The sequence below is a fragment of the Xiphias gladius genome, chromosome 15, assembly GCF_016859285.1.
Source record: "Xiphias gladius isolate SHS-SW01 ecotype Sanya breed wild chromosome 15, ASM1685928v1, whole genome shotgun sequence".
NCBI classification, from domain to species: Eukaryota; Metazoa; Chordata; class Actinopteri; order Istiophoriformes; family Xiphiidae; genus Xiphias; species Xiphias gladius.
This window is the reverse complement of record NC_053414.1, coordinates 31,163,920-31,191,847: the sequence shown is the minus strand read 5'-3', so window position 1 is coordinate 31,191,847 and position 27,928 is coordinate 31,163,920. Positions and strand designations below refer to the sequence as shown.

At 39.2% G+C, this 27,928-nt stretch overlaps 1 protein-coding gene across 2 annotated transcripts; it reads left to right on the top strand.

Moving 5' to 3' along the window:
- The first annotated feature begins 190 nt into the window (after positions 1-190).
- Positions 191-27,884, top strand: galnt7 (UDP-N-acetyl-alpha-D-galactosamine: polypeptide N-acetylgalactosaminyltransferase 7). 2 transcript variants are annotated; one of them, XM_040145705.1, is made up of 15 exons: positions 191-654; positions 3,065-3,176; positions 6,582-6,900; positions 11,199-11,365; positions 12,147-12,277; positions 12,541-12,620; positions 16,284-16,466; positions 17,673-17,790; positions 17,905-18,027; positions 18,526-18,641; positions 19,590-19,692; positions 19,890-19,988; positions 22,473-22,601; positions 22,742-22,772; positions 26,235-27,884. In XM_040145705.1, exons 1-15 carry the CDS (start codon positions 532-534, stop codon positions 26,339-26,341), a joined length of 1,941 nt encoding a protein of 646 aa, XP_040001639.1. In that variant the 5' UTR covers positions 191-531; the 3' UTR covers positions 26,342-27,884. The 2 variants fall into 2 exon arrangements, with proteins under 2 accessions (XP_040001639.1, XP_040001638.1); XM_040145704.1 differs by lacking the exon at positions 16,284-16,466 and adding an exon at positions 15,826-16,008.
- Positions 27,885-27,928: the final 44 nt, after the last annotated feature.

Sequence of the window (27,928 nt, the reverse complement as noted above, 5' to 3'; positions counted from 1 at the left end):
ACAGGTTCTCGACAAGCCCTGCTGTGTACTAATTTCAGAAACTGAGGGAAACAAGTTGAATATTTAAAATTGGGATGTTAAGCAATTAAGTGAAAATAATACAGAATAATTCATTTATCAGGCAACATTTTTGCTTGTGTGTAGAGGCACATCGCCCAGAGGTAAGCCTTTTAACGCCGCCACAGGCGTGTGTTTTTCAGCTGGCCAGACCTGCACTGCGGGGGCTGCTCCACTGGAGCCGTGTCATCAGTAACGTTAGCAGGGCAGGAACACAACTCTCAAGAACGAGACGGGCATTAAGCACTTCCCACCAGCCTGGTTGAACACAAAATATTATTTTCGTGGAAAGTCGCAGCAGGACCTCTGATTGTCGTCGAGTTATTGCCAACCTTGTTGTTCAAACATCAGCAGCTACAGAGTTGCTAACTGTCTGCCTGGCTATCCTGCCAGCCGGTTAGCCCTTGCTAGGAGCAGTAGCAACTAACCTAGTTTAGCTGTCGGCAGCCTGGCTACCCGGGAAGAGCTGCCAGCATGAGGCTGAAAGTAGGATTCATTTTACGGAGTTTGCTTGTCATTGGGACGTTTCTTGGTTTGGTGGTGCTCTGGTCCTCTTTGTCGCCGAAACCCAGCGATGAAAACCCCTTTGGAAAACGGGTGAGTCAACAGCAAACCAGTCAACTTGAAGTGTCCAACAGAGGGATGTGCACGTACCGTTGACATCTATCAGTGCTAGCATAATTCCAGCGCAGCACGTCAAAATGCACGATACATAAGCTCTGCAAAACCAGTCTGCGGGTGTTGACAGATAATGCCAGAAGGGTCGCAGAAACAGATTGGTCTCATCACTCCTAATATAACAAGCATGGGAACATACTTTGATTCAGATAGCTTTACTACACTGGATGTCATAGGGATTGGTTCCTAGCTGCCTTGATCCTTGTATAGTCAATAGACACATTTTGATGAACAGTTGTATCCCCCGTTGTTTAATAGTAGTACCTTTATTCACATGGTGCTGTGGAACTGTGAAGATTACGGTAATAAAAACCACACTGGTTCACTCCAGGATGCATATCCGCATATGTCACCATATCGGTGTCATAGGTCCCTAAGGCGGAACTGTGTTGTTAGTTAACAGTTGATATGAGTTCATGTCAGTCATGTCTTTGATATAAAAGTATGTCAGACACAGTCTGTCCAGACTGTTCTGTTGTTGGCTTTGGCTCCTATGCTGCTTCAACGTGAGGAGGATGATGATGATGACGATGGAAGTAACTTTATGAAGGCATTTGTTTGAATGATAATTTCCTGACTATAGCATTGTAACTTTCTTATAAGATGAAATAGATTAGGGCTAACGATTACAGTCTTTTTCAATTAATCAGAAAATTATTTTCTCAAATCAATCAGTGTTCCTGTGTTTCTGTCTCATCAGTAATCAAGGAGTCAAATAAGACAAAGTTAGCTGTAAATACAAATTGTGGCATGTCCTGTAGGACAATGGAATAGCATCCACACTGCTACTATTGGTCCAAAACTCCACAGTGTACCTTTTTTAAAGAGCGACAGTATTTAAAGTACCCTAAATGTACCCCAATGTACCCTAAACTTTCCTTCTAGGTCACTGATGCTTTTTCTGTAAATCTACACAGGTCAGAGATGTGTTTTGTGGCAACTATAACAAAATCTGGGGATGTGTCTTTAAGGCTGCAATATCCATTTTGGCTAATTGTTGTGAGGGAAAACATCAAGGCGAGTTGACGGGCTGGATTTAAAAAAACAAATTCGATTTTTCTGATTAATCACAGTTTTTGTTTGAATGATCCAATGTTGATTGTTAAAATCACGAGATTGATCTTTCCAATTGTGCTTTTTTTCATTAAACATGTACATCTGTGTTAAATGTTATGTGTAAATGTGAAAAATATCCACTTTGTGGAAATCAGGCTATCACAACATACACAAAAAGGTGATTTTTAAGTTTAAAAGTAGACCGATAATAGCTGCTATATGAGCAACCCAGAGTCACCACAGTTATGTAAACTGTGACGTGAAGAGTTAGACTCTATATGGACCTGTCCCGGTTTATGGGACTGACGTAACTCAGGATGGTTAGCTGACTCTGGCTCTTTGCATGACGATGATGCCTTAGTAAGTAAGTGGTGCAGATTTCTTATGTACATATAGACCCAAACAAATTGACGTGTCATGTTTTGGATGTGTCGCTCTTCAGTTTCCAAAGAAAATTTAATATTTTCTGTAACTGGGAAATGTGTTTACAATTGAGCTTATAATGCGATTTTACACAATTTTATATTCAAGGAAACAACACTGTTCCTGACTTGTTGAATGTAGAATAAATTATACTTCCCAGACGAAATTCTGAGAAGCACTTTATGCAACTTCGGTATTTATGTAATGTAACGGAATCATCAAGAAGTGAATTAAATTGAATCAAAATGAATTGAATCTGCAATTTGTGAAAGGAAATTGAATCAAATTGGGAGATTAGCACTGATATCCAGCCTTAAAGCTGACAGACTTATAGGACAGACACATAGGCCTCACATAATTGCTAACTTGATCCGTTTGCTAGGCGGATAGTGTGTGCACTGGGTGTAGGACATTTTTTGCAGAAAATTATGGCTTAGGATGATTGATGAGAGTGGGTCAGACTCAACCATAAAACCAAATAATAAGCAAAATGAGCATTAAAAACTCTGTAGATCTGCAGAATTGAGCGATAGTGCTCATAATGAAAAAGCAAGAGTATTATGTTGCCTGCACTTGTCCCCCTCTGTTAGTGATTGCTTGTGACAGGCTGTTATTAGCTCTAATAAGTCCTCCCAAATGATACACATAGCCGTGTCATGCTGAACCAAATACGTGTATCCTCCTGCTCACTGTCACTCGATGTAAAGTTGGTCCATAGTCTAATTTAATAATATTCTTTTATTCTTCATTCATTTCTTTGACCCAGTATGTTCAACCACTGTGTTCTTCTCTGATGTAATGTTGATAATGTACATACGTGTAATGACGTATTTCGTATCCCTCATTGCAGGATGACAGTTGGCTGCCCAAAGGAGACCTTGCAGATCAGTTTAAGCCTGTAGTGCCCTGGCCTCACGTGGAGGGGGTGGAGGTTGACCTCAACTCCATCAGACTCAGAAATGGTGAGTTCTGTTTTTAAATATCCCGTAAAAAATTGAGCTCCTACATTTGCTGGAAAAATACACCTGGACCTGGCTAAAGCAGGTGACCTGCCATTTAACAGGTCCTGATACACACAGTGACATGAAAAAGTTTGGATACCCCTGGTGAAAATTTCTGCTACTGTGAATAGTTGAGTGAGTAGAAGATGAGCTTATCCCCAAAGGGCATAAAGTTAAAGATGAAACATTCTTTCCAACATAAGAAAGATTGGTGTATTTTTTTTTTTGCTTTGTACGTTTAGAGTGAAAATAGGAAAGGAGTGCCAGAAAAAAGTTTGGGTTTGATTTATGAGGCATTAAAAATGAAAACAATGATTTCACACCTATATTTCAAGTGCATATTGCCCATGTATGACAAAGTCTACCCTAAAAACAATCATAATCATCACAATCATCAAAGAGCACGTTTTCCTTAGTAAATGCATGAAATATGAGGTTGGTAACTTGAACCAAACTATTAATGTATCCAACACACCATGTTTTATTACGAATGGACATTCTGCAAAACAGTTCGACAACAGTTCTACAATTTAACTAAGGCAATGTCAGGAAATTAAAAGCTTTGAGGAAAAATTGTCTGCTTTTAAGAGTTTTATCAATGCAATTATATTCTTTTCCAAATCCGGTGGAAGTGTATGCTGCCTGCCATTTGGTGTAAATGGGTACAAGTAACATTTATACATCCTCATGGTCCCTCTAAGACTTATATTTGGCTTAGGAGAGGAGCTGTCTGTTGGGTCCTCAAACCTTGTCCCAACAATCAGGAGCCATGGGCTCCGCTAAGCAGCTGCTGGCTGTTTGTCAGGAACCGTGGAGGTCAAGTTGAGGTCTGGAAGACCAATAAATCAAAACCCCTGTATGACTGCAAAAGACCTTCAGGGAGATTTAGTAGACTCTGGAGTGGTGGTACACTGTTCTGCTGTGCACAAATATGGCATTCATGGAAGAGTCATCAGAAGAAAACCTTTCCTGCGTCCTCGCCACAAACATTCAGCATTAGAAGTTTGCAAAGGAACATCTAAACAAGCCTGATGCATTTTGGAAACAAGTCCTGTGGACTGATGAAGTTAAAATAGAACTTTTTGGCCGCAATGAGCAAAGGTATGTTTGCAGAAAAAAGTGTGCAGAAGTTTATGAAAAGAACACCTCTCCAATTGTTAAGCAAGGGGGTGGATCGATCATTCTTTGGGCTTGTGTTGCAGATAGTGGCACAGGGAATATTTCACTGGTAGAAGGAAGAATGGATTCAATTAAATACCAGCAAATTCTGGAAGCAAACATAACACTGTCTGTATAAAAGCTGAAAATGAAAATAGGACGGCTTCTACAAAAAGATAATAATCCTAAACAAACCTCAAAATCCACAATGGCCTACCTTAGGCCAAGTTAAAGGTTTTGCCATGGCCCCCACAATCCCCTGACCTAAACATCATTGAAAATCTGTGGTAAGACCTCAAAAGAGCAGTACATGCAAATACGGCCCAAGAATCTCACAGAACTAGAAGCCTTTTGCAAGAAAGAATGGGGGGAAAAAATCCCCCAAACAAGAACTGAAGTACTCTTAGCTGCTACAAAAAGCTGTAATGCTTTCCAAAGGGGGTGTTACTAAGTACTGACCATGCAGGGAGCACAAACCTTTGTTTCAAGCCCTTTTCTTTTTCGTTATTTTGAAACTGTAAAAGATGGATATAAAAAAATAATCTTACTTAACATATTAAATAAATGTGTAATCTTTAACTTAATGCTTTTGGAAATCAGTTCGTCTTCTACTCATTTAACTATTAACAGTAACAGAAGTTTTGATCAGGGGTACCCAGACTTTTTCGTGCCATTGTATCTACAAGTTTTACTTGTCTGATATTTACCAGCATAGAGTGTTTTCAAGGTAGTTAGACTTTCATTTTATCAAAAACCATTTATCAGAATGTAAGGCAAGTGTGGTTTTAATTAAGACAGGTTTTAACCTGTGTTGTGTGGAGCAAAATCATGTGGCGTCTTAAACCCCACTGCTGTGTCGTCAGAAGCAGCATTTTGAACTTCACTTGTGGGTTAGTCTGTAACCAGGTGCTGTGTTCTGTAGAAATGTCAGTAGCAGTCATTGTACAGTGGAAAGAAAAAGTATGTGAACCCTTTAGAATTACCTGCATGTATGTATAAATTTGTCATAAAATTTGGTCAGATCATCTAAGGTACAATTATGAACAAAAGTCTATTTTAACTAATAACACACAAATCATTGTATTGTTCTTATCCATATTGAATACATCATTCAAAAACTCACAGTGTAGGTTGGAAAAAGTATGTGAACCCTTCGGCTAATTACACAAAAGCTAATTGGAGTCAGGAGTTATCAAACCTCTAGTACAGTTCTAAAACAAGATTGGAGGTGTGGGCTGCTTTGACTTATAAAAACACTGATCCATTTTGAGTTTGCTGTTAACAAGAACCATGCCTCACAAAAAGATTTCTTAAGACTTAGGATCAAGAATTGATATGCATTAAGTTAAAAGGGTTACATTTTCATCTCAAAGGGTTTAGATATTCATCAGTCCACAGTTGGACAAACAGTCTATAAATGGAGATGATTTAGCTCTTTGGCTGATCTCCCTAGAAGCGGGTCCCAGCTAAGACGACTCCAAAGGTACAACACAGAATGATCAGTGAAATCAGTGAAAAAGAAACTCAGAGTAATGGCTAAAAGATTAAAGAAATAATTGGAGCTGGTTAACATCTCTGTTCATGAGCAAGGTGTCCATGGCAGGACACCACGGAGGAAGCTGCTGCTCTACAAAAAAAAAAAACATCACCGCACACCTAAAATTTTGCCAAAGAGCAGTTTGACACTGCACAACACTACTGGTTAAATGTTTTGTGGACTGATGAAACTAAGGTTGAATTGTTTTGGAAGGACATATAGCACTACATATGGTGTATAAAGGGTATGGCACACCAACATGAAAACATCATCCCAAAGGTGAAGTAATTTATATGGGGAATTACAGTTAAATTAGTTATTTTTCAATTGGTTAATCCTTTCCTTCTTCTGCTGGTTATGCAGTTCCAGGTTGTGTTTAATGATGATTTATTGATATTAGTATGATTAATTGATAAATTCATGCACTTGGTATATAATCTTAGGCCATTCTGTCTATACTTTGGCTGGTCTTATAAAGTCTGGAATTTAACTTGGTAAATTTGCAGAGGCCTGCACTAAAATCTAAGCAGTGAATCTCACTGTGGAAAAAATACAATATTGATACAGTATTTTGATCCAGCAAAGAGGACAAAAAACACAATTTACAGTTTTCTTAGCAATTGTATGTTGTGGTATTTTCTCGTCTTTTCATTTCTGGTTTTTGTTTCCAGGAGGAGCCATTCATCAACAGAACCCTGACCAGCAACCCAACCAGAAGAAGGTGATCCAGCAGCAGTATGTGACATTCAGACCCAACACACATGCCTACACCAGCCCCATCCTGAAGAAAGGTATCCTGGGAAACTTCGAGCCCAAGGAACCTGAGCCTCCAGGCGTCCCTGGTGGTCCAGGAGAGGGAGCTAAGCCTTTTGTCCTGGGTCCAGAGTACAAAGACTCAGTCCAGGCTTCCATCAAAGAGTTTGGCTTCAACATGGTGGCTAGTGACATGATTTCACTGGACAGGACCATCAGTGATATACGCCATGAAGAGTGAGTGCAGCTGTTCATACTGACTTCAAGTCTGCCACATACTTTATACATTTTATTGTTTCTTTTAACTGTAATCAGCCCTTTACTGGGGCCATATTACAGGACCATTTCACCAATTTGCAGTGTTCTCTTGATATGGCATGTCTCTATTAATAGACCACTCCACTTGACAGCATTCCACTGTGTCTTGTAGGAAAAGTTGAATAATCCCTCCCAGATTCTACATCCAAAAGGCCGACATTATGCTATGTTAACCCATATCACTGTGGGCTGTCTGCTTGTTTAGTTCAAGTAAATGAACATATCCAAGCAAGCTGGCCTAGATATGAAATGTTGTTTAAATACGTTATTTGAGAAATGAGTGATTGAGTCAAACTGAAGCTGTGGAATTTTTTTATGCTTTTCCACATGTTAATTTAATGAGTCTGCAAACACACACACACACACACACACACACACACACACACACACACACACACACACACACACACACACACACACACACACACACACACGTACTACCTGTTTGTCGAATTTATCTAGCTCCAAACTAGCCCAAACATCTAATGATTTAACTTGTTTTTTTAAGCAAATACAGAAGGCAGTAAGGTGTGACTCATACACACCCCACTAAACAAGCTGCCTTTAACCAGTCTGACAGATACAGGTCAGGACAGTTGAGCCAGTCCTTTACATTACCACGCCATGAATGCACCATGTTTGGCCTCACTTCACTTCTGAATCCAATGTTTTCCAGTGTTTTCAGAAGCTCTAATATAAGCTGACAGCTCAGTCTTCAAATAATCAACAGTTTTTAACGTAATATCCAGCAATAAACAGAAACAGTTCAATTTTAACCAGGACAGGAACACACCAAAAACCCCATATCCTCCGTTACAAGACCACTGTTATTCATCCGATTGTTGTTAGTTTAGATTTGTCTAAAGATAAAGAGCAGTGTCCATGTTGTATTTTAGACGATAAAATGCTAAGAAACCACAAATCGATGAAACAAGAAACTGTAGTGTAATCTACAGGACAAGCAGTCGGATACCCATTCATTATAATTGTAGAGGAGGAGATATGTATCTAAGGGTATGTCCATATTTATGGCATCTTACAACATTGTGTGAGTGAGTGAGTGAGTGTGTGAGTGAGTGAGTGAAAGAGAGTTTTACTGCCATTATGTTTCATCTCATCACTAAGAGTGTGTTGACATAAATGTACTGACAGCTAACAAAACATAATAAAATTGACAGCTGATTTTATTTGGGCAGAGAGTGAATCTACAATGTGTCACTGGGGAAAGTACACCCTCCCTCCGTCATAGTCCCACATAGTGCGTTTGCAGGTGTTTAGACCAAAAAAACAATGTTCAACCATGGACAGTTTTCAAGGCAGCAAATTACTTTATCTTTTGTCACGACAATTACAAGTTAAACAATAGAAATCCAATGTTCATGCGACAAAGTAATTTACCAGGAATGTGTGCTTGCACGTATTGGACCATCGAAGAACCTTACACATAATTTGAAATTTTTTCCTGGGAAATTCTGCATGTTTTCGGCAGGAGCCCTCTGCATTGGCACCCCTGGTATGTTTTTTTTTTTTTTTTTCATGCAGGGCCAGTCACTCTAAATGTCACCTTAGTGTGCTAGGCTGGTGGCAATGAGAAGGGTTTGTTAGCAGACTTGTAGTGAGGGCCTCTCTGGTTGCTCTAGCCGTAACATATTATTGTTACATAACCTCCACCTTTTATGACAGGCCTTAAATTAAGTTTTAGTAATTTTAACATAAAACAGTTATATACGTAGCATGGTGCCACATCTCTAATTTGTTTAAGTGATTCAAATTCAAAGGTCTGTTTATGTGGTCCTTGACAGGGATTTCTGCTAGGAATGGGGATGTCATCTTCCTACTTTGCTATCCAGCAAACTAGCTATGTAGGAAGGAAAATAGCAACAGAAAAATTGAAACAGAAATGCAGATAAGCCTGGATCATCAATTGATCAATCAATTGAAACCGAAATAGACTGAAAATAAATAGGAAATAACAAGAGACCGATCTGTTGACAGGGTTCATAAAAGGAGGACATATTTAACATACCATATATTGGGGAGGTTGGCAGATTGGTATTTTTTCAGTATTGGGTGGACAAGACCCTCCAAAGAACGAGTGGTTACACCCTAGCATGTGGGAAGTTATAGTTGAATGAGTCAGGCCTGCCTCTGAGGGTGATTGAGACTATTCAGAGCACAAGAGCGCCATCCACATACTCATTGTATGATGGCAAATGGCTTGAGAGAGATGTTGTGAAGCCAGGGACTCTGTTTCTATTCATCATTCTGTTACCGATGTCTTCACGATTTACTGGACAATTGTAAGGCCTTTTTCACTATGAGGGTTTATTTGACTGTGATTTCGGCCTGCCATCTAATAAGCCGATTGGTTAGCATTCTCTGATGCGGAGGTTTATGAAGGGAGCCCACTAGCGCCATTGGAGTGTGCTGACTTAAAGGTGCTTTTCTTTCAAAACTATTCTGTTGATGGTTCTGACATCGGCAAAATGGATAAGGTTATTCTAATGTAAGGTTAGCGAGTTCTCTTAGAGCTGCCCCACACTGGATCTGTGTCCTTTTCATCCCTCACCTTTGGCTGAGGAGAGGTGGCCTCTGTCCTGTTCAGGCCTTATGCATATATTTAAAAAGAATTAAGGGGTTTAAAAGGAGTAACCAGCTCTTTGTATCTTGAGCCTCTTCTCACAGAGGGGTGGTTCTGTCTCGCCAATTCCTGTCACACTGGCTATTGGAAGCAATCATTTTGGCATGTGAGTGTTGTGGACTACGGTCCCCAGAGAGCCTGCAGGCCCATTCCACTAGGGAGATGGCCACCTCAAGGGCCCTGTTCAGGGGCATTTCTGTGAGTGATATCTGTGCTGCTGCTAGGTCAGTACCCCCACGCACATTTATTTGGATTTACTGCTTGGACGTGACACAATCTTCATTAGGGCGCTCAGTCTTAAGTAGTGGTTCATCTTAGTTGTGTGCTAGCCCGTTGGGGGGGCTTGTGGTGTCAACCTTCCTGGGTGTTATGTGCTTTGGAGCATGCAATCCGGGAGTGGGCCACATCTCCCATAGTGAGATATTGAATGAGGTTTGAAAGAGTTTGGTTACTAGAGTAACTTTGGTTTTCTGAAAACTGAGTGAGGTATCTCACAGCACTGCCCTGCTCGCATGTGTAGGGCACGTGGAAGAAATGTGCTTGAGAGTGCTACAGGTAGTTATAAAGGGTTGAATTGGCCGGCAATTGCAGCTCAGATGACTGGTCTCTCTCCTGACAGATGTGGTGGTGGTGGAGCTTCTGTGATTGGTTAAGCCAGAAGGCATTCACGTAGTGAGATACCTCACTGGGTTTTCAGAGAACCGGGGTTACCCTAGCAACCAAATGTGACCTGTCTCTCAAGTGCACCCAGAATCAGTCTGGCTCTCCTCTCTCAACTCAGCAGTCACCAAAAAAGAGTTGAACACATCAAAGTTTTATTAGTTCCTAGCCATACAGTTACAGTATATCAAACATTGATGTATGATTACAGCTAATCCTGGCTAGACATAGAACAATCAGTAACTTCACATTGAAGATGTCCCCTTCACTGACCAAACCATCAAGAAATTGATGTTTCACTTTTCACACTATCAGGACAAACTGGCAGCCCAGTGGAAAGCCAGTAATGTCAGTCAGTACTGGTTGTACTAACTCCACTCTGGAATAATCTCATTTTGGTATAGGCAAAAAAAAAAAAAAAAAACTCTGAACTGAACTGATACAATGCAGAATACTACAAAAGACAAAGATAAACACCGACAAACTACAGACACATGCACACATTGCCACACTGCATTAGATTACTATTTTCACTCAAAATGGACTCACCCACACATCAAATCATTTTGGTTGGGGGTCATGAGCAACCTGTCATAGATTCTTGACTTCAGTATTACCCTCTGCTCTGCCATTTCTCTCCTAGGAGGTCTATCCAACACGCAGATTGCAACACAACTCAAACCCTTTTACTTGTAAACTTAACCACTGCATAGACGACCAGACTACTGAATTGGAAGAATAGGACGAAAATAGCAATTAATGCTGATGACAAAATAAATAGGCCCCAATGAAGTTTTGATTATTTCTGCATTATATTTTGCATTTGAGAGATATCAGTACATTCCTATTATGAACCTGTAACCTTTCTGAACGAATGTAACTGATCTGCACTTGGTTCTCCATTCCACCTCTCCAGGTGTAAGTACTGGCATTATGATGACAGACTTCTGACCTCTAGTGTGGTGATAGTCTTCCATAATGAAGGCTGGTCTACACTGATGAGAACCGTCCACAGTGTCATCAAGAGGACTCCCAGGAAATACCTGGCTGAGATTGTCATGATAGATGACTTCAGCAACAAAGGTGGGTTTGCTTTCCTCATAGAGGTTGGGAAAAATGTAATCTTAGATGCATTGTGATTATCCCTTGAACAATTCAGCATCAGTGCACAAAAATATGAAGTCCAATTTGCACCTCATTGGTAACTATGCAGTTGTATTTTTATAGCCAGACCAAATCTATCCAGGGCTGCCATTCATGTCTGGAGCACTAAATTCAAAGTCTTGCTAAGCTTCCAGTTTCTCACACTTTGATAAGATGAAGATGTTGTCCATGACCAAACTGTCATGGATATACTGTATGCGATGTAGCGTAACACTCACATAGTGAGATCTGAGCTGTAACAGAGGAATTGTGGTTAAGATGGTGAGAAGGGAAGAGATAGGTTGATCCTGTCAAAGATGACATCTGGACTCATTTTATTAAATCCAGATATCCTCGGTAAGTACCTCTGGTGGTGGTTTACAAGGTGACATGTAATGAAGTTCTATAGACAACAAGGCTTCAGGTGCTCTTTGACAAGCGAGGAATTATGTCATGATAAGACAGTTCTTTTAATCCCACAGGAAGAAATTTACACAAATGTACAGATAAGGAAAAGTAATTATAAATGTAAAGATATGGTGTAACATGCATTATTGAGAAACAGTTCCATCAAAGTGTGTGTGTGTGTGTGTGTGTGTGTGTGTGTGTGTGTGTGTGTGTGTGTGTGTGTGTGTGTGTGTGTGTGTGTGTGTGTGTGTGTGTGTGTGTGTGTGTGTGTGTGTGTGTGTGTGTGTGTGTGTGTGTGTGTGTGTGTGTGTAGTCCATCTGAAGGAGCGTTTTGAAGACTACATCAAGCAATGGAACGGTCTTGTTAAACTCTTCAGAAATGAGAAGAGAGAGGGACTAATCCAGGCCAGGAGTATAGGAGCCCAGAAGGCCACTAAAGGACAGGTATCATATGGTCTTACTGCTTCACTTCTGTGACTGCTCCTGCCACTGTTACTAGTGTGTGAATATTTATCAGTGGCTTTACCTTTTAAATGTGTTAGTATTACAAAATTGCAGATACAGTTTCTAATTTAGGGTTCTCTATTAAAGGTGTGAAACAATATAATAAACAGTTAGTAGCAGTGATCAGACTAACAAATCTCACATTCTTGTTAAACAGAATGGAACATAGACATCCAAGTGTTTGTGTGTGTTTTGTTTTCTAGGTGCTGATCTACCTGGATGCTCATTGTGAAGTTGGAATCAACTGGTATGCTCCATTGGTTGCTCCTATTTCAAAAGACAGGTAACACACACGTGAGCGGGCCTGTTCAGCCTCACACACATCAATGATTTTTGAGTTTATAAAGACTGGCCATCAGATTGTTTTAAGACTGGTTTGTTACTATATTACAATCTGTTTATTAAACCATAACTTTTCTTTTCAGCATATCTCCTTTGTGTTAGATGGAGTATGGTACAAATACAGACAAAATAAGTCAGTAGCAGATTAAATATTTTATGCCACAATTTCTTTCTACAACCCACTGTTGTTGAATGCAGGCACGTATTTGGTTGTTTTCACTCATAACATTATAAGTAATTATATCCAGTTGTATTTCCATATCTGTGCTCAAATATCCATATCTGTAAATACTAATGGGTCCCTGTGCAGCCTAATCAAAGACATAATCATCACTATATTAAATAGAGGTTTTTCCTTTCTGTCCTGATGTAGTGATATAGATTTATGGGTTTGCTTGTATTTTAAGGATATCTATGATATCTTTAAGGATGTCCATGTGTTTCTGGTTATTCTTATCACTTATCTCTGACACCAGAAAATATCACATATTTCTGCTGGCTGATTGAGATGTACAAAGAAGGTCTACAGTACATCACACAGGATGGATGATTTGGGGCATACCCGTTCAACAGTGTTTTAATACACTTTGGCAGGTTTGACTGTTTGCAAGATCCTGTGCCATGCATACAGTGGTATGAAAAAGTCTGGGTACCCATGGTCAAAATTTCTGTTTATTTAAATTACTGTTAATAGTCAAATGAGTAGAAGATGGACTGATTTCAGAAAGGCATAAAGTTAAAGATTACACATTTATTTAATATCTTAAGCAAGATTATTTTTTTATTTCCCTGTTTTACAGTTTCAAAATAACGAAAAAGCAAAAGGGCTTGAAAAAAAAGTTTGTGCAGGTTGCATGGTCAGTACTCAGTTACACCCCCTTTGTTAAGTATCAGAGCTTTTTGTAGCAGCTCAGTGTTTCAATTCTTGTTCAGGGGATTTTTTCCCCCATTCTTCCTTGCAAAAGGCTTCTAGTTCTGTGAGATTCTGCGGCCGTATTGCATGTACTGCTCTTTTGAGGTCTTACCACAGATTTTTGATGATGTTTAGGTCAGGGGATTGTGAGGGCCATGGCAAAACCTTTAGCTTGCACGTCTTAAGGTAGGCCATTATGGATTTTGAGGTGTGTTTAGGATCATTATCTTTTTGTAGAAGCCATCCTCTTTTCATCTTCAGCTTTTATACAGACAGTGTTATGTTTGCTTCCAGAATTTGCTGGTATTTAAATTAATGCATTCTTCCTTCTACCAGTGAAATGTTCCTTGTGCCACTGGCTGCAAAACAAGCCCAAAAAATGATCGATCCACCCCCATGCTTAACAGTTTTTTCTCCAAGCATTGCTTTGCTCATTGCGGCCAAAAAGTTATATTTTAACTTCATCAGTCCACAGGACTTGTTTCCAAAATGCATCACGCTTGTTTAGATGTTCCTTTGCAAACTTCTAATGCTGAATGTTTGTGGTGAGGACATAGGTATTATTGGTGTGTGAGTATGTGTGTATGTATAGAAAAGCACTGTATGAATGTATGTGTGAATGGATGAATGTGGCATGCAGTGTAAAGTGCTTTGAGTGATCAATAAGACTAGGAAAGCACTATATTAGTGCTTTCCATTTACCATTTTGATTTGCCTTTCTAGCAATCTTACAAGCAGTTTTTTCTGAAAGTTTTCTTTTTCTGTCAGACCTCAACTTGTCCTCCATTGTTCCTGTTAACTGCCATTTCTTAATTACATTATGAGTTGAAGAAATGCCTACCTGAAAACATTATGCTATCTTCTTATAGCTCAAATGTCTTGGGGTACCCAAACTATTGTATTGTGCTCCTTTCCTTTTTTTTCACTCTAAAGTTATACAAAACAAAAAGAATACCCTAATCTTGCTTAAAATGTTGAAAAGAATGTTTAATCTTAAGCTTCAGGCCTTTTGGAGATCAGTTCAGTTCCTCTACTCACTTAACTATTCACAGTAACAGAAATTTTAACTAAGGGTGCCCAAATGTTTTCTTGCCACTGTACAGTATACACTGATGAGCCAAAACGTTATGACACCCCTGTCTAATATGCTATTGGTTCTTTGCGTGCTGCTAAAACAGCTCCGACCCATCAAGGCAATACCTTTGAAGGTGCCCTGTGGGACCTGGCACCAAGACGTTAGCAGCAGATCCTTTTTAATACCTGTAAGTTGTGAGGTGGAGCCACGAAAGATCAGATTTATTTCAGCACATCCCACAACACCCTGTTACTGGTTCATGGTTTGTCCAATGTCGGTAGGTACTGCAAAACTTTGGGCATAATGGTAAATGCCTGGCTCTCAACTGATTTAACAGCAGATTGGTTTAGATGTTGGATCAACAACATGATTTACAAAAACTTTCAATTTTTTCTTTACTTAGAGGGATTTTTAATTTAGTAGTCAGATTTTGCTTTCCCTTTTCTAGTGTACAATATGAAAATAACTCATTTAATTCTTGAAGTATTAAGCAACACTAAAACTTTGGTAAGTGGGTGTGAAGATTCTTAAAATAACATCTGTGCAGATGCAAAGCCCTGACACTCTAAACATCTGTTGCGTTGCCTTTTTTTGTCCGCTTTGCAAGCGTGGTGCAGTTAATCTGTAATGAGCCTAATGTTTTGGTATATTGGTGTATTTATGCATAAGAAGGGTCCGGCCACAGGTGCAAATGAGCATCAACCTGTAGAAAGGCACCCACTAGAGAAGGCGCCACTATTTAATATCTATCAACACCACAGCATTGAGTACTGTACCTGCCAATACCTGTTCAGTGTATACTGTACACAGGCTGTATGTACTGTAGATTCATCTGGAATAATCCTGTAATAAGAGGTACAACTTAATTTGCTGTGCATCTACCATCTCATGCATAACTTCTGCTATAGGTTCCCCTATGTGTGAGCCACTGAAGCATGGTGTTTTAAAATGCCAAATAAAAACATTGCGGTAAGATGTAGTAATCACACAAGACACGTGTGAGCTCCATATACAGTATATCAACTGATTGTCATAGTCCAATACAGACAAAGGTTTGTTTGTGTGTGTGTGTGTGTGTGTGTGTGTGTGTGTGTGTGTGTGTGTGTGTGTGTGTGTGCGTGCGTGTGTGTGTGTGCGCACGTGTTTGTGTGTGTGTAGGACAGTATGTACAGTACCACTGATAGACTATATAGATGGTAATGAGTACAGTATAGAGCCCCAGCAGGGTGGAGATGAGGACGGCCTGGCTAGAGGAGCATGGGATTGGAGCCTGCTCTGGAAGAGAGTACCACTTAGCCAGAGAGAGAAGGCCAAGAGAAAGCATACCACCCAGCCCTACCGGTAATCACTCCACAGCCAGCATGCTAACCCTCACTCCTGTTCTGTTTGTGTCTTCATCTCCCTTCATGTCCATTCATCCTACCTGTCCAATCCTCCGCTGTGTCTCATTTTGTCTTGGTCTCTGACGCCCCACCCCATGTCTTTGTGTTTTTACTGGCACTGTTGTCCGTATTTGCCTGTTTTGTTTTTGTTTTTTTTCCCCCTTCGTGTACACCACCCCTACACCTCTACCCCCCATGTATCTTGTATGCTTGGCCCCACACCCATTCTGTCAGAACGGTGTGTACGGTGCCTCTGATCGACTCCATACATGGCCAGAGATTCACCATCGAGCCCCAGGGTGGAGGAGACCAGGACGGCTTTGCTAGAGGAGCGTGGGATTGGAGCATGCTCTGGAAGAGAGTTCCTCTGGGAGACAGAGAAAAAAAACTCAGAAAGACTCAGACTGAGCCATATAGGTACAGAAAACAATGCCTCCTGACTAATCTGGGCAGTGTCAACACAGAAGAAAAACATATCCCAGCTAACCTGGAACAATGCTTATGATATGTCTGACATTAAGACTTCTACTGCATCAACTAATTTGTGAAGAAATACTAATCCTAAATCAACTCATGTCAGCAAAATTGCCTAAACTAATCTCAAAAACAGAAATATTAAAACTGGGGTGTATGGGTACCAACAGCTGATATTTAATGCAAACTCTTAGGATATTTAAATTTGGAAAGCTTGAAATATATCAAATATAGAATTGAGTCTAACCCTTACTGCATAATACAACTAACTGACTAAACCAAATCTATCTCCCTCTGATGGGGAGTAGCTTACTACTCTCCTGTCCATTGGCTGCCTCTGTGCTTTAATGTCTCTACTACTTTGAGGTAAATGGTGTTTCACCACAATGTGTTGTGGGCCCTGTCTCTTAATTTAGTGGGATTTACTCTCATATGTCTTCTAATCTCAGTCTGACTCTGATGTTTTTGGTGCAACTACAGTAATTAAGGCCAATTTAGCAAATCATTTCCTATTTTTGGGGGGTCTGTGAACCTACCTTTTTTTTTTTTTTTTTTTTTTTTTTTTAAGCCCACTGGAAGCACAAGGGCTCTAAAGGGCTATGGCAAAATAACAGCTCTGTCTTTGGTGAGAAATGATTCAGTCCTAATCTAAAAGCCATGGGAATGATGAGTTTATGTTTGGATATTTTGTCAGGTCTACAGGGAAGCTTCTGGTGTGAATCGGGTTCGGACTGGGGCACCATCACCCCCACCTTCCCCCAATCACTCTTTCATCCATCATTACTTGCTATCAGTCTTGTTTATCTCAGTTTTGCTTTCCCTAATTTCTTATTTTGCTTGTTTCTGTGTCAGTCTACTCTTGTCTTGTTTGTGTTCTCATTATTTTTATTAATAAAGTAACTGACTGACTTTAAGTAAAGGCAATGGAGTTGCTAATGTTATGACGAAAATGAATTTTTATTTAAAGTCTCATTTTTAGACCAAGATAAAAAGAGTGGATGATGTGATTATTTGATTTTCACAGCTACAGTACCTGGAAAACAGAGTAACCTTTGGCATGAAGAATAAGAGCTACACAATGATGCAGCCATCTGAACGTGTGTCTATATGTCTGTTTCTGGATATGTGTGTCTGTCTTTATACCTATAGGTCTCCAGCCATGGCAGGTGGTCTCTTTGCTATAGAGAGAGACTTCTTCTTTGAACTGGGTCTGTATGACCCAGGACTGCAGATATGGGGAGGAGAGAATTTTGAAATATCATACAAGGTAGACATGGAATAGTCCAGTTTAAACAAACTGAGGAGAAATTCCTCACACAGATAATTTAAAAGGTCGTAGAGCAATATTCACTATATTCACTATTTTTGTATATTTATGTAGATCTGGCAGTGTGGCGGCCAGCTGCTCTTTGTACCGTGTTCTCGTGTCGGCCATATCTACAGACTTCAGGGATGGCAAGGCAACCCTCCACCTGCACATGTTGGATCCTCTCCCACTCTGAAGGTAGAATGGCTCTCTGTAGATTCACATCTAAAACTTAAAGACACAAGTATGCATATGCTTCCTTTTATCACAGAGCTGTGCGTTAGCTTGGTTCTGTTTTATAAATCTTGTTCATTGTGGAAGTGTGTGCACATGCACAAGCCTAGTTTCCACTCCACAGTTGGCCACAAAAAAGATGAACACACGCCCTTAATCTTCTGTTTGCATATCAATACTTCTACCTGCTCGACTTGTCTTTAGACCTTTCAGTGGAAAAAGGCATAGAGGAAGTGTAAATTTGCAGGTTGTGCTGCCTCAGCAAGGCTCTACAACAATACAAGAGTAGCTGTCATTATGGTGCTGTCACATAATTTACTCATCTGGTCTGAGGTGTGCAGTTTTAGAACTAGTTTAGCACTTATCAGATGTACAGGCACATGTTGCATGTTGTCCGTTCTTCCCAACACTTACTGTATACTATAAAAACATTTGTTTGTGTGTGTGTGTGTGTATGTACAGAACTACGTTCGTGTGGTGGAGGTATGGTGGGATGAATATAAGGACTACTTCTACGCTAGTCGTCCTGAAACTCTCACTCTAGCCTACGGAGACATCAGTGAGCTTAAACGCTTCAGGTATAACACGCATAAAACAAAATAATGCATACTCTTTCTGTATTTCTAATCGATAATCAGACTTTTTAAAGTCTAAATCTCTGAATTTCTCATTTTACCCTGAGTTACCCACCTACAGTCCCCTGGTCACTCTGTTACTTTTAGTCACTGGTGAGCTATTATTGCTACTACTAAAAACATATTTACCTCAAACTTATTTTTGAAAATCTGGTATTCATGTTGCCTTCTTCTCCAGTGTTTTCATTGAATACAAGTGTCAGCGCTATGTCCAAAGCTTATTTGTTGTTGCTAAATTTTCAAAATGGGAGTGGTGCAGACAGATTACATTGTGTGGATGACAGGTCTCTGCTTGCATGTGTTTTTCATTCATTTACACTGCAGCGCTAAGATTCACCACACATTCACTGTACAAGCTGACATGCCTCAAAACTGATGTCATACAATCTGACGCAGACTGCATCCAGCACACTCAGTGTGATATGGAATGAAATTGGAAAATTGTTGTTAATGGACAGTGTATAGGCGCCTTAAAGGAAATGTTATATTGCTATAATATAGGTATCACTTGTGCACTGTAAAGAGGGCTCATTTGGGGAGGCTAGGATAATGTCATATCATCCAAACTGTCAGTATTGATAGCTCAGAAGAGAAATTTACATGCATGAGTTTATAGGTTTTTTTTGTTTTCCTGTTCATGTCAGTTGTGAAATTTGGTCATAGAGTATATTTTATTCTGTGCTGCATTTAAAAAGATGTCATTAGTCTTAAATACAACATTGGACACACTAAACATTGTTTAGTTAACATAAGCTGAAATTTCCTGTAATTCCCTCCTTTATTTTTAGAAGTGGTTACGAAATGAATATGCAGTATTATTAGCTCACAGTGAAATTAAGTTTCAGGGTTCTGAATAATTGTTTGCTGTTTGTTGTCTGAACTTTTTGTCAGGGAGGAACATCGATGCAAGAGCTTCAAATGGTTCATGGAGGAAATAGCGTATGACATCCCTCTGCACTACCCTCTGCCTCCTAAAAATGTAGAATGGGGGGAGGTAGGTGCACACACACATACACACATACACACACACACACACACACACACACTGTTCATTTACAGTTTCTTTCATGGCTTGTAGATGGCGTTTTAACCATTTTGTGAAACATCTCGTGCCATAAGATTTTGTGTGTGTGTGTGTGTGTGTGTGTGTGTGTGTGTGTGCGTGTGTGTGTGTCCTGTTCGGGTGTGTAGATTCGGGGCTTTGAGACAAGTTACTGTATTGACAGTATGGGACACACCAATGGAGGCAATGTGGAAATAGGACCGTGCCACAGGATGGGTGGCAACCAGGTAATGAGACACTTGATGAGGTGTTTTGCTTTATCTCCTGTCGCCCTGCTCAGTCCAGATGGAGATGGTCTCGATCCTTGAGATAAATGGACTCCTTGTCCCCCAGTAGATAAGCACTATTTCTTATCCTGCCTGTTTCTTAAATTGCCAAACTCCATCAGAATAAGCTTAACGGTTCGGCAATTTTCCTACTTAATTTTAACACTCAAATAATTCATGTCTAATACTGTTAGTCTTTCCAGATGTCCAACTACTGGTGTGAATTGCTGTCCACCACAGTCCATCGGTCCATTTCTCTATACTACCAGTCACAATTCGTTCTCTAGTCTACAAATAAGATTTTTTTAAAGGAACATGTTGTCATTACACCAAATGAGTCATCAACACCACAACTTCAGTCAAAAGTTGAGTCAATTCTGAGTATGTGCATCATCGATGGACCTCTGATGCTACGATTCAGTATGAAAACAGGTAAATAAAGAGCAAAGCTTCCATCTTGATTCCAGTGGAGCTATAAATATTACTGTGGGACAGTAATAGACATTTATCTTCAAAAAACACAGCAGCAGTGGAGGAGCCTGACATGGAGAAAAGATACCACAAGTTAACACTATTACCTTGTTTCAGTGTAGTCAACTCATTAATTATTTAGCAGACTTGAATTTCCCCAGTGGATGGTGAAGCTAGAATCCTGCTGTATGTTACATAAGAGGTTTAAATATATTTATTAATTTACCTATAGACCATCGATTGTAACTTCGTACTGTAGTCTGACCCAGTAATAATAATTTTGGTGATCTGCAGATGAAATGGGGTCTAGGTTAAACTGACTGTAAATATTCTATTATTCTAAAAGTTTTAGAAAACTTCCACTTCTCCAGCTGTTAAATTTGCATAATTCAGTGTCTCAGTATTTCTTAAATTAAAGCACAGAGTAGTGTTTTTGTTGAACTATATTTAATCTCAATTTTTGACTCCTTCAGCTGCCCGAACACACTCATGGCGTTCTTTCTACAATGGAAATCTAATATTCTTCAGAAAGTTCGTCCCAACACTGTTGCATCAATTCCCACGAATGTGTTGCAAGTTGCTTTGCTTTCACTTTCTGTCCAGTTCATCCCAAACCAGTCCCATGGGGTTTAGGTCTGGAGACTGTGTTGGTCATCATGTGAAGCCACCGTCTAGTTCTCGTCTTCAAATGTTTTGGGTCATTATCTTGCTGTGGGAAGAACCCCTGACCAACCTGTTTGTCTTCCTTTCTTGCTTGCTTTTTTCTCACAATTCTGATAGCAACATAAAGTTCAACTTTGTGGAGTACAGTATTGTCTCAACAATGTATCAGAGGCTGTAGTAGAACAGTTTGTTCCAACACTGCCTTTGTATAGACAGAAATCAACAAAAGTTGGTGCACCTGTAGGAATTGTTTGCATTAACATGTAACACTTCCACTGCTGCAGGGAAGCTGTAAGTTAGCCAATTCCTTAATCCCTGAAGAAGGCCTGATTTCTATGAAATTTACAAGATTTTTCAGTTTTTGGTGATCTAAACTTATTTTTTCTACCTTTTGGACCATTTAAGGTTATTCACTGGACTTGATCTGCTTAATTTCTAATAACTGGAAAAAAGGGGCTTTTCTAAAACTTTTGAACGGTGGTCTATAAATTGGTTCCTAAAAATTTAGTGACTGTATTTCAAGTGTTAAAAATAATCATAATCTCCTCTCTATGATTGCTATGATTGGAATGTTTAATCAGTGCAACAAATCACAGTATGAGAAATAATTATTCATAGATCAGTGTCTTGTGTGTAAAGCTTCACACATGTTTATAATTTAAACAGATGACCACAGTAATGTGCTGTAAACGTTTCACTGCAGGGGAACTTTTTAACAATCTGACAGCTGATTTAATGTGCACAATCAAAGTGTTTTTAAAAAAAATTCCACCTGCAAAAAAGAAAAGGACATGTAGGAATGTTCTAAGAAATGACTGTGCATTAAAGCAAGCAATGTTAGTAAAAATAGTTCTTTGGTAACAAACTACTATCCAACTAGGATTTTGATCTTCCTTTACACACGTAAACGTCTGCAAATTAATGCCCTCTGATATGGACTGTATTAATGAGGAAATGAGAGATTGTGTCAGTAAGCTTCTTCAGGCTCTGCAGGAGGTGACACAGAGAAACTTTTGTTGAAGAAAAGCTGCCAGCCAAAAGGTTACCTTCACAGAGTTAAAGTTACTGCAGTAACCGACTCAGAGTTAAAGTCATCTGTTTCTGGAACAGAAAACTCAGTTTCCCTCAACTAAACCTGCTCTCTGGAACAGAGGGCCCTAATTATGTGACAGAATGGAAAGAGTTGGACAGAGTTGTCCAGGTTTTTGTAGCTTCTGGTCAAGGTTTGCCAGATGCGGGTTTTAACTACCTCTGGGCATCCATTACTCTACTGGAATCTGTGATTCATTGGTTGTGTGTGTGTCTGTGTAGTTGTTCCGCATCAATGAAGCCAACCAGTTGATGCAGTATGACCAATGCCTGACCAGAGGAGGTGATAATTCAGCTGTCATTATCACACACTGTGACCAGAACCAGCTCACTGAGTGGAAGTACTTCAAGGTGAAACACACGCACACACACACAGACACACACACAGTGAAAGAATGAGAGCACACTGATCAGACTAGACATTAAGTCTTTATTAACAGTGGAAAGTGTTGAAATGAACAAGAACCCTTTTTCTCTCCCTTTCTATCCAGGATCTCCATCGGTTCACTCATGTGCTAACAGGTAAATATCTGCACTATTTTTACCAGAGAAAAACAGTTTTCATATATTTTTCATCATCATCACTAACAATCATCATTTACCAGTGGAAGGAGGATTAGGAAGCCTTATATCAGTGATGTTTTTTTTTTTTTCAAAGTTCTATATTAGCCTGCACACACACTGAAAACTATCAGCCTGTAAATGTGGTTTGTAGTACTTGCGGATTTTTTTACACAGTTAAGAGGAGAAAAACCCTGACATATGATCAGTTCTTTTTAGGTGAAGTGAATAGGGTGGATGTGAAGGGGCCATGAGGAGATGTTAGAGGTTGGCAGCTTTTTTATAAGTTGAACGCTTCAAGTGTGTTGCACTGCTGAATACACTCCGGTATAGTCTGTGCACTTTCACCAACCTGTTGTAGAGCTGCTCTTTAAACTAGAGTTCATTCTGTCAGCCAATATTACCCGAACTATCAGGGTCAACCGATAATTAACAAGAAATTGCAGCACAGAAATGTCAAAGATATGTTTGAGGACATTTAGTATCGTTTACTACTGTTATGATGATTTATACTTTTTATTGGACTTCTGTTTGAATTCACAAATCTAATATATTTTTGTTTTTTTCGTGTTTTTGTTTATGGTTGTTGTTGATATTAATTTAATTTCCAGTGTGGTTTACTCTTTATAGTTATATTGGCCCTCTGTGTCTGTCTGTGTGTACTTATACTTCTGTACAAGTTTGTTAGTTATATACCTTACCTCAGGACATTTTGGGAAAGTGAGGATATTTTGTCTGGTCCCCACACCTTCAAAGGGCTGTTTGAGGGTTAAGACTTGGTTTTAGGGTTAGGGTTAGAGTTAGAATTAGGTTTAGGGTTGGGTAAGGGCATTTAGTTGTGATGGTTAGGGTAAGGGGCTAGTGAATGCACTGTGTCAATGAGTGTCCTCACAACTAATGTAAGGTGCGTGCGTACGTGCATGCACGCGTTACGGTTTTGACAAGTTTGTTTTTCCACCATAAAATGTCTATAATGGCTCATTGCATACTGTATCTTGGTGACAGCTATTTAAGCATCAGTTTTTAAGGAATCCTCGTCAAAAATGTGTGTTAGAAAACAAATATTGCCTTTGTCTTAAATTTCAATATTTGTATGGTATAAACTCTAGTTTTAAGAATTGGGTGGCTCTGATTAAACATTCAATAAAAACATTTTATACACTCAATACATTCCTCACCAGATGGTTTGGAATGCACAAGTTTGATTTCCAATCTAAAGAAGACAAAGAAGATGGATAGATTTTAATTTACGTGTTCTGCATCTCTGAGGGTTCGTGTGACATAAATTACCAGTGTGGATGTTAGTGTTGCACGGTATACCGAAATTACAAAGGTATTACAATACCCTGCCGTTAAAAACAGTACTATACCCCATTTTATTAGTACCGATAGTTGTGTCGATGTGCAACAGTAGGGCAGTGTGTGTGTGTGAAGCGCTCTGCTTCCTGCTTCCACTCTCTGCACCCCCTGTCCTCTGCTTCCACTCACCATGAAAGCGACAAACCAATAGGCATGGCTGCAAATACAAGTTTTATTGCCGACCATCCACAGCTTGTCGACAAAGCAGACCCACAAAGCGAAATATGGCATTATTTTGCATACATAGCTGACAGTCAGGGCAAACCTACGCAGGCCAAGGGAGCCAACAAATCCAACTTAGCAAAGCATCTTGTCGACAGACATGCCATGATTTACTTTGTGACATGCAGACTTTTTTTCACCATTTGAGTTTGATGAGGCAGTTAAGGGCAATGATAACTGATTAAACTGGCCTTATCATTTTAGCTAATTTACCAATGTGGCATGTCTATATGTAAATGCAAATTTCACACTGTTAACCTTACTTTTACCATAACTTGCAAGTTGGCAAAAAAAAAAAATCCGGCTTTCACAAGTATGCAGATCCAAAACACCAGTTATAATTGATCAATTTATACTCCACCATTACTGACAATGGTAATCATGGCAGTTTTTGTCAATAATTATTTCTAGTACAAGAAAATGTGCTCAGTAGAGCGCAGATCTCCACCAAGGTGTATCAAGTCTTCTTAAACACTGTTTAATAATTGATATCTGGTTGCGAAATATACAGTAAACTATCACATAAATCAAATAAAATTGAGCACAGGGGACATCAGATTACTGCATACCATGTAAAATCTTTAATAACACTGACACTAATCTAATAATTTACAATAATCTAATTATTGTTAGAAATGTACTAACTCATTTTCATAAAAAACATCTATGTATGAAAAAAACTAAATAAAAAACTGTATAGCAAATAAACTACAGTTTTATTGAGCATGAAAATAATAAACATAAATGACATTAACTGTAAGTCTGGCACTTCATGGTGATGAAGCTCAAACCCTGGATTATTAGCCTGCACACTACGGTACTGCACTAATGTAGACTGAACACAAATGACTCAATACATTGAGGTCTGTGCTCTACTTAGTGCACTTTCTAGTGTTCTATTTATTCAAATTAGATTTAAAAATTACAGTAAATGAGAACAGGCTCGTGGTATCATTTCAGTATCGGTATCAAGATATTTAGGCAGGTATCTTATAAAAGTCATAATTTTGGTACTGTGACAACAGTAGTGGACGTTGCACAGTTAGAAAACACAAAGTTCTTGAAATGTAAACATAATTTTCAAATGGATCTGCTTTGTTATGTCTTGGCAGTGATGGTGAAATTAAGCTTTCTGAACCATTAAGGGTTTCTGTGTGAAACAAATTCATAACTCAAAGTGTCATCATATCATATGATATACTGACATATCATCCATCAAATAAATAACCTGCCCTTCAGTATTCTCCCTTGATACAGAGCCTACTATGAAATAGTGTTCTCCAAACAGCCTACTGGTGAAAGCCTTTCCCTCCCACACATGGATCACTGGTTAGGTCTGCATCCATGTGTGAGTTTGTTGTTTGTGTTGTTTTGTTGTTGAGACACTGACACTGTAACTTTTTTTTTTTTTTTTTCCATCCATCATATCATCTATCTATCTATATTATTATTTACTTTGTGCAATGCAATCAAAATCAACTAAGTCCCAGTAGTGCATGTGTGTGTCAGTCAGTCGACACACACAGTTCAGAGACTTTCAAACCACCCACAGGTTAAATGACAAAGTGAAACAGTAAGCTGCTTCAAACGTTAGTAGTCACATGATTTTTGCCCTTCTGAAGTCAGCTCAGACACTATATTTGACAGGTAACTGCTGTGGCTTCACTTTCAGACATAACATCACTATCACTTTATGTTCTCAATTAAGTCCTTATAAAAATAACCCCCCCCCCCCGGATAATGTCAACTTCCAGGGATCCATATGGATATAACATTCCCCTTGCTGCTTGGGGCTTGTGTAACAAACACTAGTAGTAATGTTCATCTGCAATCTCCTAACAGGGAAATGTCTAGACCGCTCTGACCTGCTCCACAAGGTGTTCATATCAGACTGTGACACCAGTAAAACCACGCAGAAATGGGAAATGAACAACATAGTGGCTGTATGAGGACTGGACAACTCGCACAAAGAGGACCACTAGGAGCTTGGAGAGGAACACGGTGACTGTATGAGGACATATGCACTGATTAACACATGCCAAGAAACACATCCATAGTAAGTTTACAGATATATCAAGCTGATATTGTCCTTTTCAACAAAAAATGTTCTTGTTATGAGCCAGTCATTGTCAGTTCACCTCCAACACAATGGAGTCAGAATGGTCAAATATAAAGATATCAAGTATCCATTATTATCAGCTTCAACCCAAAACTGTTGGCATCAGCCAAAATATCCCACTGTCAAACTTTAGTTCATATATTTGACCATAATATAGAAACATAGACACTCCAGATGGCAGAAAAATTGGTTGATAAAGAAGCTTAAGCTGCTTTTCCTCAGAATGACAAACAGTGAACTGGAAACATGTTGGGCTCCGTCTCTGTCTCAGTCTTTTGTGGTGGTTGTGTTTACATAATGTCTCTCTATCTGTTCTTATGGGCTCTCAGGTCTTTTCTAAACCACTATGTTGATTTATGAAATTAATCACATCAATTCTAATTATTGAAAAGTCATGCTCTAATTAGACTTTGTCAATCAACTATTAGCCAAAGTGATTAGCTCACTTACCAAAGAGTCCTTTTTTATTGGTGGAGGATTCATTCACACCATCAGTGTGTTTAACCAGGTGTACATACACTGGCTGGCATAATGCTTGCTTTTGTCTGCAACTCTGTTTTAGATGGATTAAAGGTTGAAATAGTGTTAGAATGTCAAAAACAACTCATTTATTGGAAATATCAAAGAAAGAACACTCGGGTGAGCCAAATCTGTTTTAAAAGACCAGAAATTAATGGAAACGAGCAATCGGCTCCATATTTTTGAAAATTTTGAATTTGTTGACTTGGTGGTGTAATGTTGATGTTGATTAGGGTTAAAGAGCTAGCTAGTTTTCTGTATGTAAAACAAATCATCATGTAGAAATAACAAACTGTCCTGTTCTATCAGCTGCTGGCCAACATACCAGTGTCACCATGTCAGTTATAATACATCAACTTTCCTCTGGGGCCAAAGCAGACAGAAGGTGAAAAGGATGTCCTTAGATAACAGAGATGTAATAAAGCTCCTATAGACACATGCTGAACAGGCTAAAAAGGACTTTGACATATTGAATTGTATTTTTTTTTTCTTAACACTAAGACTTCAGAGTCTGTGAAAGTCATTTTTAACATCCCTGGTTAAAGAACTACTTCTATCTTGAAGCTAATACAGTAATCTGACAGACTGAATTTGGTTAATGAATAAGCAGAATGATTCACGACACCGTATCAGAAGCCTGACCATGACAAAAGAAAACTACAAAGAGGGAAAAAAAAGCAATACTCGTGTCCTACATAAAGCTTCATACAGTGTTCGTTTACCTAAACCACCTCAAGGTCCATCCCCTTTGTGCCATGTCTAAACCAGCAGTGATTCAGTCCTCCTGGATTATGCTTTCAAATGCACACTAGCATGAAAAAAGTAACCCATACACTGTATTTATTTAGTTAACTTTGATTGGTTGCCATTTACTTCTGTTGATTTCTACTGGATTGAA

Coding starts and splice junctions, on each gene's coding strand:
- galnt7 (XM_040145705.1), top strand. CDS start 532: ATGAGGCTGAAAGTAGGATTCATTTTACGGAGTTTGCTTGTCATTGGG. Junction 655..3,064: donor AAAACCCCTTTGGAAAACGG/GTGAGTCAACAG, acceptor CCCTCATTGCAG/GATGACAGTTGGCTGCCCAA. Junction 12,621..16,283: donor GCTCCTATTTCAAAAGACAG/GTAACACACACG, acceptor CCATTCTGTCAG/AACGGTGTGTACGGTGCCTC.